The 15200-nt window shown below is 35.6% G+C and overlaps 1 protein-coding gene and 1 long non-coding RNA gene across 3 annotated transcripts; one reads left to right on the forward strand and one right to left on the reverse strand.

Annotated features, from left to right (window-relative positions):
* Positions 1-6169: 6169 nt before the first annotated feature.
* On the reverse strand, positions 6170-9491 carry LOC113310802. 2 transcript variants are annotated; one of them, XR_003341396.1, is made up of 4 exons: positions 9127-9487; positions 7830-7927; positions 7538-7675; positions 6170-7369 (listed from the first exon to the last, which is right to left on the reverse strand). It is a non-coding gene; the product is annotated as an uncharacterized LOC113310802 (long non-coding RNA). The 2 variants fall into 2 exon arrangements; XR_003341395.1 differs by having other exon boundaries at positions 7538-7927; positions 9127-9491.
* Positions 9492-9701: 210 nt separating this feature from the next.
* Positions 9702-14740, forward strand: LOC113312948. Its single transcript, XM_026561681.1, has 9 exons — positions 9702-10885; positions 11422-11494; positions 12701-12794; positions 12964-13012; positions 13135-13179; positions 13479-13513; positions 13606-13687; positions 13992-14075; positions 14157-14740. The coding sequence occupies exons 1-9, from the start codon at positions 10505-10507 to the stop codon at positions 14358-14360; spliced, it is 1047 nt and encodes a 348-aa protein (XP_026417466.1). The 5' UTR covers positions 9702-10504; the 3' UTR covers positions 14361-14740.
* Positions 14741-15200: the final 460 nt, after the last annotated feature.

Consider the following 15200-nt stretch of genomic DNA (forward strand, 5'->3'; position numbering starts at 1 on the left):
TCAAAATACATAGTTGATGCTCAAAATATGATTAAAAGAGTGAAACGAATACAAAGCAGTAAATCTACGACCCACAGAAGCGTCAGAAATCAACGATAAAAGCTTACTGCCGTAAACACCGACACAGGCTGCTGCTGTTGGAACTGTTGAAGAACGACGTTTCAAAAGCGTCTGTTCTTCGTATTCTTGAAGGTCCTCCAATGGCAGCAGCAGCAGCATGTACAAATTTCTTCCTTTCGTTCCTGTGGCCTCCTATTCGCTCTGCTCGACCCCTAACTACTTGATAAAATTTCTATGACGTAAACCCACTCTTATATAGTCCTCAAATCCCCCAAAAATCTCTACTAACAGCGACCATTCTTTTTATTCTTCTCCGCATGCAGTTGAGAGAAAATCTCTCCTGTGACTCTCTACGCGTGCTGTTATCTATGAAATAGCAACCAAACTATTCTTAGGACTTTAACATGACCAAGTGTGTGTATTTCCAGCGTGAAAGTCTCCCAAAAATCTCTCACAAAATATTTGAAGCTAAACAGAACTTAGTGTCCTGTTTGAGCTTTGATCTCTTCTTCCGGCTTATCCAACCCAATTGGTTGGGTTAAATTGCTTGTAACAGGCCTGTTTAGTCATATCACACCAAATCCAACCAAAGTTAACGATTGAATATCCCTAGAATCACGTCAGAATCCGATCTCCAAATCTGCCAGTTCTGTAACATGCTTTCCCGCCAAAAATGCATTTTTGAAAACGTGAAGAAATGTGACCTTCCCGTATCCAGTCCCGGTCTCCCTTTAGCAGATGCCTGGAAATGGGTCACCCCTTAGTAATTAGGTTACCCCTTATCCAAAGTGAGAGTCTGTATAGTAATTTTCTCCCGCGAGCGCAAAAACCACTTTTTTAGCCAATTTCGCCGCAAAAGCTTATTTCTCCAAAAATACCTACAGGTACATAAAAAGCCATAATAAATATAAAATCGAGCACTAATAATATATACAATTGAGATTATATAAGACAAAAAAATGTGCCTATCAACGATGATGAGGCGACCGTTGGATGATGAGATGGATCCAATATGACGGTTCTCATGGAAATGGGTATAGATATTGGAAATGGATTTGGGTAAGGGTTTTGGGCCTTGGGTATGCCAATCCCATATCTTCTTTAAGAACAATTCTTCCTCTTCAATCCCACTTCTAGTTGATCCGGCTCTTGCAAATATCATTCTTCGCTTCCTCCTAGCGGGAGTCTTTGCCGTTTCTTTGCTCTTTTCGCTCCGCAACTCATCCAATCGTTATTTGGTACCTAAAAATGCAAAATTAATTAATATAAAATATTTATCCTTGAGGAGAGTAAAATACAGAATTCATTACAAAAGGGGGAATTATGGTATGCAAAAGGGGATAAGTGTCAATAAAATGACAAGAAATAATGCAATATTTGGCCCCTATCATATAGGGTGCAGTAAATTATTCACCACCACGATCAAAACGTGTAGTATCATGTTGTTCTTGTGGTTGAACACAATAAACTCGTTTTGTTAATAGTGTAGTCCATGGCAAAAATTCTTGTTGGGTGATTGAGGGATAAATGGTTGGTATTGTGGTACAAGTATCTTGCATAATTCTCGGGTATCTGGATTCTTTAAGAGGAAAAACGCTGATAATATCTCAGACAATGATACGCCAAAACGCCACCCGTTGATCCAAGGGCCTCAATTTCTAACTCAATAAAATATCCAAGAGTCCAAATTAATGACTTTGAAATTTCTAGACTCAATAAAATATCCAAGAGTCCAAATTAATGACTTTGAAATTTCTAAGTTGGAACATGAAAGATCATTTCTGCTATGCGTATCGTCAAGACCCGACTTAGCAACAAAATGGATGATGACTTTCTAAATGACTCTTTACTTGTGTATATTGAAAAAGTAATCGCGGAAACATTTAGCTTGGATTCGATTATGAATGATTTTCGAGACTTAAAGGAAGAACATTAGGTGACTGGTGAAGTATTTGTTGATCCCAGAGCATTTGGTGAAGTATTTGAAATAAGTGAACTAGTGAAACAAAAAGTGATTCTGAACAAGAAGATGTTGAGGTAACTGGTGAAGAATTTGAGGAAGATGCGGAGAGTAATTCTGAGACTTAAAGGAAGAGGAACATACATGCTGAGAGAGATGAGGATAATTGGTATGATCTTTATATCTATGAGAAGGCACATCCTCCAATCTTCCCCAGGACCATGCGAGAGCGTTTAGATATCCACTCAGATAGAGAGAAGATAAAGGGCATTGATGTTGGTGGAAATCCAGAGATCAAAGGAGCAGATGAGGAAGATGATAAGGAAGAAATTGAGGAGGATGAAGATGTCAGATGGGTATGGTCCTGCTGCATCCAGCAATAATGATGAAGAAGATGATGTTGAGGAAGAAGGTTTTGGAAGTTGATGTAAGTCGGTCGGTCCAAGTAGTTGTTTTCATTTTGTTGTCTTGATGAACTATATCAGTGTAATTATAATAAGTGTGGGTGTTTTTATTTTTATCACTTTGAAAAGGGTATGAATGGATATTTTGAATGCTATGCTATAAAGGCTAGCAATTAGTAACTAGGTTTTCTTTGAAGAGAGTACTGTAAATGCAGATGTTGATCTCGGTTGTAATGAACTGGGTCTTTTCTGAGAAACTAGTGTTCTTGTTAGAAATCCAGTTCGAAATGTAATATACTGGCTTTGTGATAACTTTTATTGAATAAAGGTTTTTTGAAATGGATGTTTAATGAGGCTAAGAAAGGTAACTTAATTTTTGTAGATCAAACTATAGATAGTGTTGAAGGTAGATTCAACCAGGAGAGAATTTAATTTTGCAGGATGTTGTAGCATTAGAGGAGAAAAAACTTGGGATAACATACAGAAAATGCATACAATTTTCAGGATTTAATATAATTTGAAGGTCGTTACCCTCCTGAAATTTCTGAAAAACGAGTTTTGCAGTCAGATCAAACCATTTTCTTCGGTCCACCAATCAACATCGACGGTTTTGTCCATCCACATATTTACTCTTTTATCTTACAAAATACCATTGGGTACAGGTACGACTATATTGCGAGATGTCAGTAATATTCCTAACAAAAAGTAGCACTGAATACGCGACTTCAGTGAGATTGGTTAACGACACTCAAAATTATGTGCGACCCCGAATCGAACGACTCTTAACTTAATAACACTATTTTTGTGTTTCTTGTTTGATGGATGGGAGACACATGAACTACGTTGGGCCCAAAGTCGTTTAAGCCGAGTAAACGCCGGCAAGTTCTTCACTTAATAACATCATATTTGCGCTACCCTAATGATAGGTGTATGACATATTTGCGACTACTTTTAATGGAAATATTAAGTAAAATTAATAACTAATGTATATTGTTTCTGCTTCGTATTAATGATTCTACTATTTGAAGAAGAAGTAAAACTAATTGAAACAACACCCAATTGAAGTCTGAAGAATAGAGGTTTGAAATCAGTTACACAAGATACTATTTTTTAGATTGATATGAATCATCATAACTAATCAATTTTAAACTTTCTTATACCATATAGTTGATCGGCTGCAACACAAACTTACTTCTGTTGAACCAACATTTTCGGTAAATCCTAAGTAATCATTCAACAAATGAAACCCACAAAAACGATGAATTATCGGTTCAGAACCTTAAGGGACCATCAGGATTTTTCCATCACGAGCCTAATTAAAACTATTTTACTGGAAACCCTTTCTCACAAACTTACCGACCAAATCAATATTCTTTCATTAAAACAACCATCTATTTTATCGATAAAAAAAATCAAACGTCCCTGTGCTATCTCTTGATTGAGCTGGATGAAGTGATGCCTAAAAACTGGAAAACCCTGATCTCCAATAACCCAAATCAATCATGCCTAAAAAACAGTGGATCTAAATATTTAATTACGTTAAGTATGTGTGACCCCGAGCCTATGTTTTGTTGGGGGCGAATTAGTCAAACAGAAAAATGAAATGCTATTATGTTAAGTTGTGGTATTTTGTGTTTCATTAACTTCTATTGTGGTAACAAATGTCATTGGCCCAAGCTAAAAAAACTGAAGGTTGAGAATTAAACAACACCAAGATGAGCAGAAGAATCATAGATCTTCCCAAAACCAAAAATTTCTCCTTTTTCCCTTACAAAAACCACTTTTGTCACAACAACATGAGAATCTCTAGGAGAATGAGCAGGTAAAACCTTTACATAAATCCTCATATGAATCTCTTTGCATTTAACTTCATCATGATTAAGCACAAAACATTTTTTACATGCATGAAAATGAATCTTAGGGTAAAAGCAGACATACAGTAGGTCTTCTTAGCAATATTAAAAACCACAATTTTTTAGCTAAACGAGAATTCAAAGGAACCATAACTTTGGCTTCATAAAAGTTTCCCAAAGGAGTATCCGCATCCTCTATAGTACCAATTTCTTCTATTATTTCTCTAGTTTTACCCTTGTTTACTAGATCTAAAGGAATAGTAATCTGCAAAGGCATTATATTTGTGTTCCATTCCAAATCAATGACTGATTCTAGCTCACCCAGTGTAGCAAACAAAAGACTGAATAAAAGAGTTGGCCTAGCAGCAATAGTTAAATCTAAGTCTTATTTTTTCTTAAACATTATTACAAAGATGTTGAAAAAACCTTGCATTCCTTAGAATAAAAGGCTTTGTTAATTTTAAATCAAAAAAGTCAATAGTCCACTCTATTAAGATGGTGCTTAACAGAAGTTTTATGATAGTTTTAATATTTATCACAAAGCAGACCAACAAGTCTAAAATGAAATTCTTCAACATCTTCATCTAAATGGTTCTCACTTGTTCTTCAGGAACAACCATTTTCAACAACCAGGATGAATTTATAAAGAGAAACACTCAAAAGAGAAAATGTGAAAACTTTGGACAGAAGACATATGAGTATATAACTTATAGCATTTCTTTAAAAAGGAATTGATAATAAAAATCCTCGAAATTTTAACAGAATATCTAAGATAACTTGAAAGACTGAATTAAGCAAGTAAGACTCATCATTATTTCCATATCTAAAAATCTCACTGATACTCCACAGCATACATCCCTTTTTTAAGAATCAGAAGACAGACTTTTGCATGATAGAAGAAATGCCAAGTGTTGAAAAAAACTTCCGAGAATGATACACTAACTAGATAATAATCAAATAAACATTAGCATATCCCTTATTTTAACTTTCAAGGATAAATCTTCTGAGAAGGAACCACGGAGATAAAATAATCCTAAAAAAATCAAGATTTTATAATAAACAATAACTCAGCTTTATAGATAGAAATCTAAAATAATCCAATTCTTAAGAAACCTCCATATATGAAAATAATTAGAGAAATCTACAAACCCCTAAAAGTAGGTAATCATGAAAAATAAAAACTAATAAGTAAACAATTACATTCCCACAAACCTAGAAAACTTGAAGACCAATAACCGATAACAATAAACGAAGCAAATCCATACTAAGGTAGGATCTCATCACCTAAAAAGCATATCAAAATGCTATCTTCTCAAATTTTCACTGACCCAATTCCAGATTTTAGATAATATTGAAGAAATCGAGAAAAAAATTGCTTAAAAAAACTCCGATACAAAATTATGTTCTTTAAAATCTCATGATGATGCCTCAAGAACCTTATGTTGTAACCTCCTTTAATTCATGTCCTAATCTGAAAAACCTAACAAAAAATTAAACAATTAGAAAACAGTGAAAAGAAATTTACCGAAACTTTATTAAATCAAATCAGTAGATAAAGCTAAACATTAAAAATGATATAGAAATTAAAATCAAAGAAAAACACTATCAGAAGCGATTGGACAAAACCATCAGAAGAAGAAGAAAATTATGTAGAAGGCTTTAAAATAGGTCAAGCCAAAAGGAATTCGGTCGAGAGATGAAGAATTATCGAAAATTAACCAAGTCAGTGTCGCCCGACCAATCGCTTTGACATGGCCCTAGTTTTCCTCATCGCCCGACCAATCGCCTTGATATGGCCTTAGTTTGCCACCGACCAATCGCCTTGATTTGACCCTAGTTTGCCCCATGATATAGGATTGTGTTTTTTTTGATAGCTTGGTGTCACTGCTAGATTACTCCTAAATCCAATTCATTAAAGAATTTTAGCAATTACAAGGGTTCGAACCCTGGCATCCGCAGTGGGAGGGAGCATGAGAATCATCAGACCACTCTTCATATGGGAAAGATTAAGGGGTACATTAATTAAATACCCCTAATTTTAACACCCAACAAATATACCATTATACAACAATAAATAACCCTATCATTTAAAAACATTATCCATTTAAAAATGAATTACCCTAATACCCTCACTCATATAATATTTTTCTTTATTTCAAAAAACAACAAATTTCTTTCTCTACCACTTCGCCGCCGACGCCGCCACCACCATCATACCGCCACCACTAGCATTACCACATATCCACCACCACCACCAACATTCAACCACCATTAATAGACCACCAACTAACCGTCTACACTACCAATATTCCACCACCACTCCACTACCACCACCGTCGCCGCCACCACAAGTCCAAGGTCATCGCCACCGCGACCACTGCTAGTCCGCCGCCACCACTACCAATCCACCACCGTCGTCGATGGTGTCAATAACCGAAGTTGATCCCCAAAACAAAAATAAAAAAATAAAAAATAATACGGCGTCAACAACCGAAGTTGATCTCAAAATCTAAAGTCAAGAATCGAAGTTGATCCCAAAAAAAAATCAGAAAATAAGAAAAAAAGCATAATAATAATATGGCATCAACGACCGAAATTGATCCCAAAATATGGTATCAACAACGAAGTTGATCCCCACAAAAAAAATCAAAAAAATAAAAATAATATACGTCAACAACCAATTTTGGTCCTAAATTCGGGTATCAACAACCGAAGTTGATCCCCAAAAAAAATCAGAAAATAAGAAGAAGAAAAAAAAAATATGTGTCAACAACCAAAGTTGATATGCAAAACAAAAATCAGAAAATAAGAAGAAAAAAATGGAGTCAACAACCAAAGTTGATCCCTAATTCTGGTGTCAACAACCGAAGTTCATCCCAAACTCTAGTGTCAACAACCAAAGTCGATCACAATAATTGATACACTAAAATTAATGAACCTGACGTGAATCGAACACGCATTTTCTGGCGTGGAGTCAGTTGTGCTACCATTGCACCACATATTTATCTTGAGAGATACTTTATAATTTGGAGTATCAAGAACTGAATCAACAATTGCAACCACAAAAAGGAAAATGATCATCTCTTACATACCTGCAGTAAACACCGAAAACAATAAGAGCCAAAAAACAACCTGATTAACAACTTCAAATACCATATACCTTATTATTTGTGCCAACTATATTGCCTACTATATTCATAATCATAATAATACTAACTGAATGGTGTCAACAGTTGGTTAAACATACAAGAGCATACTACCTTCTTGATCCACCACCAATACCAACATCAAACCACCTCCAACGGTACCACCAATACCATTAGTCCAACACCAATACACATCCACAATCCAGCAAACCACCCAATTCCTTAACAATAATGCTGGAACATCCACCGCCACTGTTGTAAACACTAACACCGACATTAATACTACTACAAATCTAGTTTGTTAAGAGATAAGATTGAATTTCATTTTTGTGATGCCATTGGATTCATAAAACTAATTAATGTTGCACCCCCCACCCCCCATAAGTACAACAAAAACCAGCATTACCATCTGCGCGACATCCATTACCAACACCAGTACTGCAACTACTACTATCACCTCCACTGCAGCATCAGCAACCACCCCGACATCCGCCACCACTAACACTGCTTAAAACACAACAACCACCACTATTGCAAGGTTAAAGGGAATCACCCAACCACACTTCCATTGAAAATACTAATATCATATTATGAATTGTGCAAAGTCAAAATCTAGTTATTGTTGCTCCTAACTTAACAAAGAACTAATGGTTGTAAAGTGAATAAGTAAAAAAAAAAAACTGTCATGCTGCAATTAAAATGCCTGTAATTCATACATGCTCATAGATTGCTCCAAGTCTACAATTTTCTATCGGCTCGCGTAACAATGGTTGTTCTAATCTTGAAATTCAAGAAACAACACCATCGACAACATTTATTTGAATAGAACACTAAGATGAAGAAAGATGCAATGCAGTTATTGAAGACTCATAATTTAGATTGCGCAAACAACATCGTCAACCCATTAGTCACACAGTAAATAAGCTCCAACTTTCACTAATTTCCTTATCTAATTCAAAAACAAGAACAACCGAATCAGTATGCAATACAATATTAAATTACTGAAAACCAAAACAAGCATAGTCTTTGATCAAAAACTACTTATAAGGCAACAAAACTCAACTAACCACAACTCATATGATTCCTTTAAACCTTAATAATGCCAAAGTAAGTACAATATGTGACCATATCAGAAGTAAAATGCATGTCAGGTACACATACAAAATCAATATAAAATTCACAATAAAAGTATCAAAATAATGAGAAAAACAAGACATTTCATATTCCGGTCTAAAATTTGAAGCTCAAATCATTAATTACTAAGCATAATAAGATTCTATTCTAAACCGAGTCTAATAATTTCGCCACAAAAATAGAAAAATCCATCCTGGATACTAATGAAAAAGAAAAATATTCACTCGAAACAAGTATCTAACCATAAGAAAAGCATTTTATAATTAGGTATCAAACTCAAATATATACCCAAACATGACAAGAATTGGGCAATCAAAAATATTGACATTCAAATTATTACAGTCACAAGAATAAAGCTAAAGAAGCTCAATTGGAGCATTAATCCCATAAATCCAATAGATCTCAAACCACTCTCATGTGAAACTTCAAAAACTATCACTAGATTCAATACGATATCAAGCCAGATTCAATCGTATCATTACACGTTTAGGAACAAAATTAACAAAATTGGAAAGAAGAAAAACACAATCTGAAAGAGGGAGTCCAAGAACTAGGTCTAAGAATCTCACCATTATTATAAGATCTGAAGAAATCAAACCTAAAATCATTGTTCTAACTTCAAGACAAATCCAATCGATATCGAAATGAATCCACGCTTTTATATTCGGTTGGGGAGTTTAGTTTCTCGTCGATTCGTTAGTCTAAATAGATTGTCCAGGACGGGGTGGGAACTTGGTGGAAGTACAGGAGGTTGCGCTGGAACTGGTGGTGGGATTAGTGGAGGTGAACCTATTTGTAGCGGCGGGTGTGATGGCGGAGGAGGTGGTAGTGGTGGCGGCCGTCGTTGAAGAGAGAGATGGAGAAAATCTCGATCTCGAAAGATAAGAATAAAAAGGATTGATACTATGTAGGGAGGAGGATAAATATGAAAAAAATAAAAATGTATTATGGACCTTATAAATTGATGGGTATATTTATTTTAGAAAAAGTTATTTGTGAAGCACATCAAAAGAAGAGACAATTATATAATTATCACGAGATTACTAATATAGCCCTTCCGCAAAATACAAAATTGTGTCGGCCAAATAACTTGCCGACTTTATATAACATAATTCGTAATGACTAGTATAGCCCTTCCGCAAAATACACTCACTTAAAAGCAAATCCTCTCTTTCTCTCCTCTTAGGTCGTCATAAGAAACCCTAGAAACAGTTCAGCCTCCTTCTATCCGTTGTATCCAGATTAGGGTCTCAGATCGTGCAGTAGAGATGCTGGGCTCCGGCGATCCCAATTCACCCTTTAGATGTATAATTGTCCCGTCAACAAGATATCGAGTGTTACCAGAGATTCCAGCTTTACTAGAAATACCTGTTCATGAAAATCCAGAGCAGCTTCAGACATCTTTCCAAGAATTTTTGGATGATTACACTAGAGCTCGTCAGAATCGATCATCTGATCCTCTTAAATTTGCTGAATGTGAAGGTAATCTTATTGAAGTAGTTTCAAGGTTCGGAACTTTAAAAGTTGATGTTCCTGAATTTTATTCCCCAGTATTAAAGCTTCCGGCTATTGAATCGATGATTAGTTTATTAAAAGATGATGAATGTGGGAGCCTTTTAGCTAGTTGTATTCTTTTTACATTCGAAAAGTTAACTGATCCGGATATTTTAATATATGGTCAACATGAAGAAGCTACCGTTTTCGTTGAGTCTCTGGTTAAGTCTGAAGCCTTAAACGTATTTGCTTCTACTCTTGATAAGTTTCCAGGATATGATGATGTTTATTTCCCAGCACTTCAAACAATTGCGCAGATGATATTTCTTGATTCGTATGTAGCAGATACCGCGGGTAAGCATACCCAACTGATAGAATGGGTGTTTAAAGCACTCAGAGCTCCCGAATGGGATGAACTAAAACAGTATGTTGTGGGGTTATTAGATACTCTTGATGTCTAGTAAGGAAAATAGACTTCAATTTGGTAATTGGGGTGCTGTAACTGTTGTAGTAAATGCTCTTACATCCCTTGAAAGTCCTAATGAAGAACAAGAAGAAGCCCCGCTGGATTATGAAGACGTAGAATACCTGGTGGAGACTTTGTTTAGTTGTTTACTTTTTCTATTCGAATGTTCGGAGAATATAGTGCGTTTTGTTGATGCTGAAGGAGTTCAGTTAATGATTAAATTTATTCAGCAAGAGGAATTCGGTTATTGTTATGGATCTGCAATTGAGGCACTTGCTACTGCAGTGAAAGTTTGTCAATCTGCTTCTGAGAAATTTGTGAAACATGCTTTGGCATGGAACACTGCTTTCCCGCCTTCCATGGATAAGGTAAGTCTGCCCAATCCCTAATTCTAGGGAAATTGTCATATTTACTCATGTTTTCATTTCAATAATCTGCATCGTGTGTGTGAAGGAATAACTAGAGGACTTCATAAGAGGGCCTGTTTTACTAGTTCTTATAAGCCTAATAAAGAGTTCTAAGTATAAATAATTAGGTTGTGAACAGTCGGATTGTGTTGGGATAAATAGAAGATCCTGAATGTTGTTGCATGCCAATTATTATCCAAAAGTATTTGGCAAATGGAATTATTATCCAACACCTTCCTTTAGTTAGAGATAATAGTTTGTGTAATTATCATCCAACACGCATGTATTTTGTCATAGAGGAGTTTAAACTGGCATTCTAGGATTTGGATATGCATATGTTTTCGTGGCTTATGTTGCTGAAAGTTTTATTAATACTGACTGGAAACATATGATCTTGTATAAGATTGTTCTTGCCTGCAACTTCTGATGTATATGTTTTTAATCTTTATATGAAATATATCTAGTATGCACAAGATTTACTCTGGTTACTGTCTCAGATTCCACCAAGTGTTACGCACGTGAAAGAAAAAATAGAAGCGCATCATATATCTCTAATCGCATCATTAACTGGTGAGGCAAGCAAATTTTATAGCCTACTCTGAATTTTTTTAATGTTTATTTGTCTGTTGGTTAGTCTTTGAGTCCCTGGATTTCGGAGATATAGTTGTGTATCTTAAGGATTCTTTTTACTCCATCGTTTCTTCCTTCCTTTCTGGATACCTAGTTGCTCATTTAAATGTGTGCAGGGGCGGAGCCAAGGGTTGGCTAACCCTGGCTCTAGCCCCCCCTAAAATCCTAAAAACCACATAGAAACCCCTAATTTATACTATATTGTGTATTTAGCCCACCTAATGCTTAGTATGTAGTCCACTAAGTCCCACATTTTTATGAAATTTTGTTTTACGCCGCTTAATATTGATCTCTGGCTCCGCCACTGAATGTATGGTTTACCACTAACCAGTGTATCAGGCAAACTGGAAAAATCAGGGGTCAAACACACATTAACCACACAAAAAATATGTTAATGCATCGAGTAGTGGAATGGTCTTTCTAATACAATGCTCGGTGAAACATGATATCTTTCGATGTTTAGGAAAAACAGGTATAAAACAGATTAAGAAATTTTTCGGGAACAATGAGCCCATACTATCTTCACTTTAGCCAACACCTCTCACAACCACAATAAGCCCATTCTCTCTTTAGCCAACTCCCCTCTCACGACTTAATAGGCTCATTTATTATTAAGAGTTGCTCAAGTTTTTCGAATAAATCGGATGTACTCCCTTGTCGAGGTGTATCAGACATGGCCTATAGAGGTATGACACAAGATTTTAACTACATTGTGCTGGAGTAACTTCTGTAGAAATTAATATTCGACCTAAACTTCTTCACATATAAATAGAAAGAGATTGAAAGGGTCCCGTTGAGATTTTCCTAAGAAGAAAAACAAGATGATTCTCAAATCATTACCCTTTTTTACATGGCCAGTTGGCGACAAGCATCAGTTTTGTCCACAATCTGTATGATTTCTCATGGTGGGAATATGTGCTCATTTTTTTTGAAAAAGGTGTAATTAAGCTTTTGTTGGTGTCCTCCTGTATAAGATTTGGCAATCGGTTATTTTCTTGTTATGAGCTATCATCTGGTCTTGTACTCCTATGTATTCTTTTTTCCTATGTGAATAACCATTGGTTTAAATGCGTTTCCTGCTTTCATCTTCACCAAGAGCTGCTTCAAAGGAACATTTAAAATTCACTGACGTCTTATCTTGTTCAGGTGGCATTGCCAAGACGGAAAAAGGTAACTTTTTAAAAAAGTTTGAGGAGGATGATTTCGAAAGAATCACCTGGCTTATGGAGCTCTATAGAGGGTAATACACCCTACCTGTTTGGTTATTTTAGTCATGCTCTTCTTTTATCAAAGTTAAAAGTTGTATTTTGAATTTGTTCTTCTTAAATTATTAAAACCATTGGTTCAAGAGATGTCTGACATTTCTTGAGATTCCTTCTTGGGTCCTGATCAACTTAATATTCGTGCAGATATTCTGAAGAAGTTGAAGCAATGGCGAATCGTCTTGAAGATGAAGAGGTAGCTATCCTTTCCGTTCTTTTTTTTCTTCTTCTCATGATATCAGCTTTAAGTTTATGTGTTTGCCAAAAATCTTATACCCTTGTCTATCTCTTCTGCATATAATATTGCTGGTGGACTAGTATGAGCTCTGCATGGAAAAACTGCGATATGAATCCACAGTTCAGGTCAGCATTGCTCTTGCAGTCTTGCTTCGATGTTGTCATAGTTATGAATATCACAACTGCAACGAAAATTTGGATAAACTAATCCTTTTACATCTTATGCTTGTTGATAAGTAGGAAATACAAAATTATAAAAAGACTTGGAGCTTAGAAATATTTTGGCAAAATATTGTTAATGAGAGACAGAAATGAAAACAATCTTACCTGCATTTCCTTTTTATGGTGAATGGTTTTATTTTTATCTTATATATCTTATATTTCATTCTTTTTGGCTCTAATGTTTTCCCATTATGAATCTGCAGTCGATTGCTGTTATTCTTGGTTATCTTTTGTCCGAGTGAGTGTTTCCATCTACTTCTCTTGCTTTAATCTTTATCTGTATAAAGCCACTGCATGTGATGTTTAACTCAAGGTTATTTCACTTTGCAGGGATCCTACAACACGAAATAAAATTGAAAATCAATTAACTCATCACAACTTAAAGAAGAAACATGTGCAGGATTTTATCTTGGTATATATTCAAATTAGTCTGCTCATTTATGATTTATGGCTCCTTAATTTTACATTCTAATAAACACTCAGTTAAACTAGAACGCCACGCTGGCTTCCAAACTTGTCCTATTTGTTCAGTTTGTCTTTATTGTAGATTTGATATCATCAAGATATGAATTTTAGATGGTAAACTGTTTTCTGTTTGGAACTGTTGGAATGGTGTTTCCTTTTTTGAACTTCATAGGGTCCTAGGGTTTATTAACAGTGATAACCATTACTGTACGAAACTTCCTCATCGGAACATTTTATCTTACTCATGACAGGTTTATCGAGACAGCATTGGCAATGCGGGCGAATCAGTAGAAAGTGCAGAGACTGTGATGGAGGAAAGCACTGGTTCCCTTGAGGTTAGAAATGTTTATTATAAGGTCTGTAGAGTTGAGTGCGATACATACTTATTGGAACTTTTTACCTTGAATGCATGACAGGAAAATCCTAAACAAGGGATGGAGCTGGATGTAAAGGAAAATCCTGACAAGAGGATGGGGCTGGATGTAAAGTACCAGACGCGACGGAGTGCAAGGCTCATGGAGCTGGATGTAAAGGAAAATCCTGACAAGAGGATGGGGCTGGATGTAAAGTACCAGCTGCGACATAGTTCAAGGCTCAAGCGGAGACGCACATCTTTTTAGGTTATGGAATATGAGAGTTTATTAGAGGTTAAAACCTTTGTTGGGAGTGAAGTACGAACTATCAGGAATATCATGACAGTATGGCATTATACCTTGTTCTGCTAGGTTATGTAGATATTTCACACTATTTTCAAATCAAACGAGAATAATCCATCTTTTCTTTCAAGGGTAATTTGATTGTAAGCTCGTAGTGTCCGTCTCTGTTAAAAACCGAAGTGGCCGGTTAATTTGTGGGACTTACACAAATGTTTTTAACATCGATTTGCAAATAGGTTCGAAGGAGAGTTGATAAAGGTAAAAAAATTGTACATTACGGTGTTTTGAACCTAATTTTTGTTGCTATTTAAATGTATTAAATGCTTTATGGATCTTTATAGTTATGATATTGTGCCTGTAATTTGTTTTTCGGAACCAACTTTTCAGAAAATAACAAAGACGAAATGATCGGCCTCATGTACTTAACGGAGATTGCAGATCCTCACTTTGCTTGGATACATCCATCTGTCCATGCCACTTCAATATGGTACTTGATTATATCAAATTTCGGAATCAACTTACATCTTTATCTAATGATGGAATCCTTTTGAAGTTTTTCAATAGTTGGGTTTTCAAGGCCTCTTCTTTAATGTTTAGGCGGTCATTTGGAACTTGGCATGCTTATATTTTTTAATTGATCATTTATAGGATAAATTGTTGCTCCTTTGAATTGTATTTCTTTTCCTTTGAGAACATGAGCATCAACTGGAAGGTTGAGAGCTATACCAAAACTCTTTTTTCTTTTGAAGAACTGTAAAATTTTATTGAAAACCAGGGAGAATACCAAGTACAGAAATTCTCCAA

The sequence above is a fragment of the Papaver somniferum genome, chromosome 9 (assembly GCF_003573695.1).
Source record: "Papaver somniferum cultivar HN1 chromosome 9, ASM357369v1, whole genome shotgun sequence".
Lineage (NCBI taxonomy): Eukaryota > Viridiplantae > Streptophyta > Magnoliopsida > Ranunculales > Papaveraceae > Papaver > Papaver somniferum.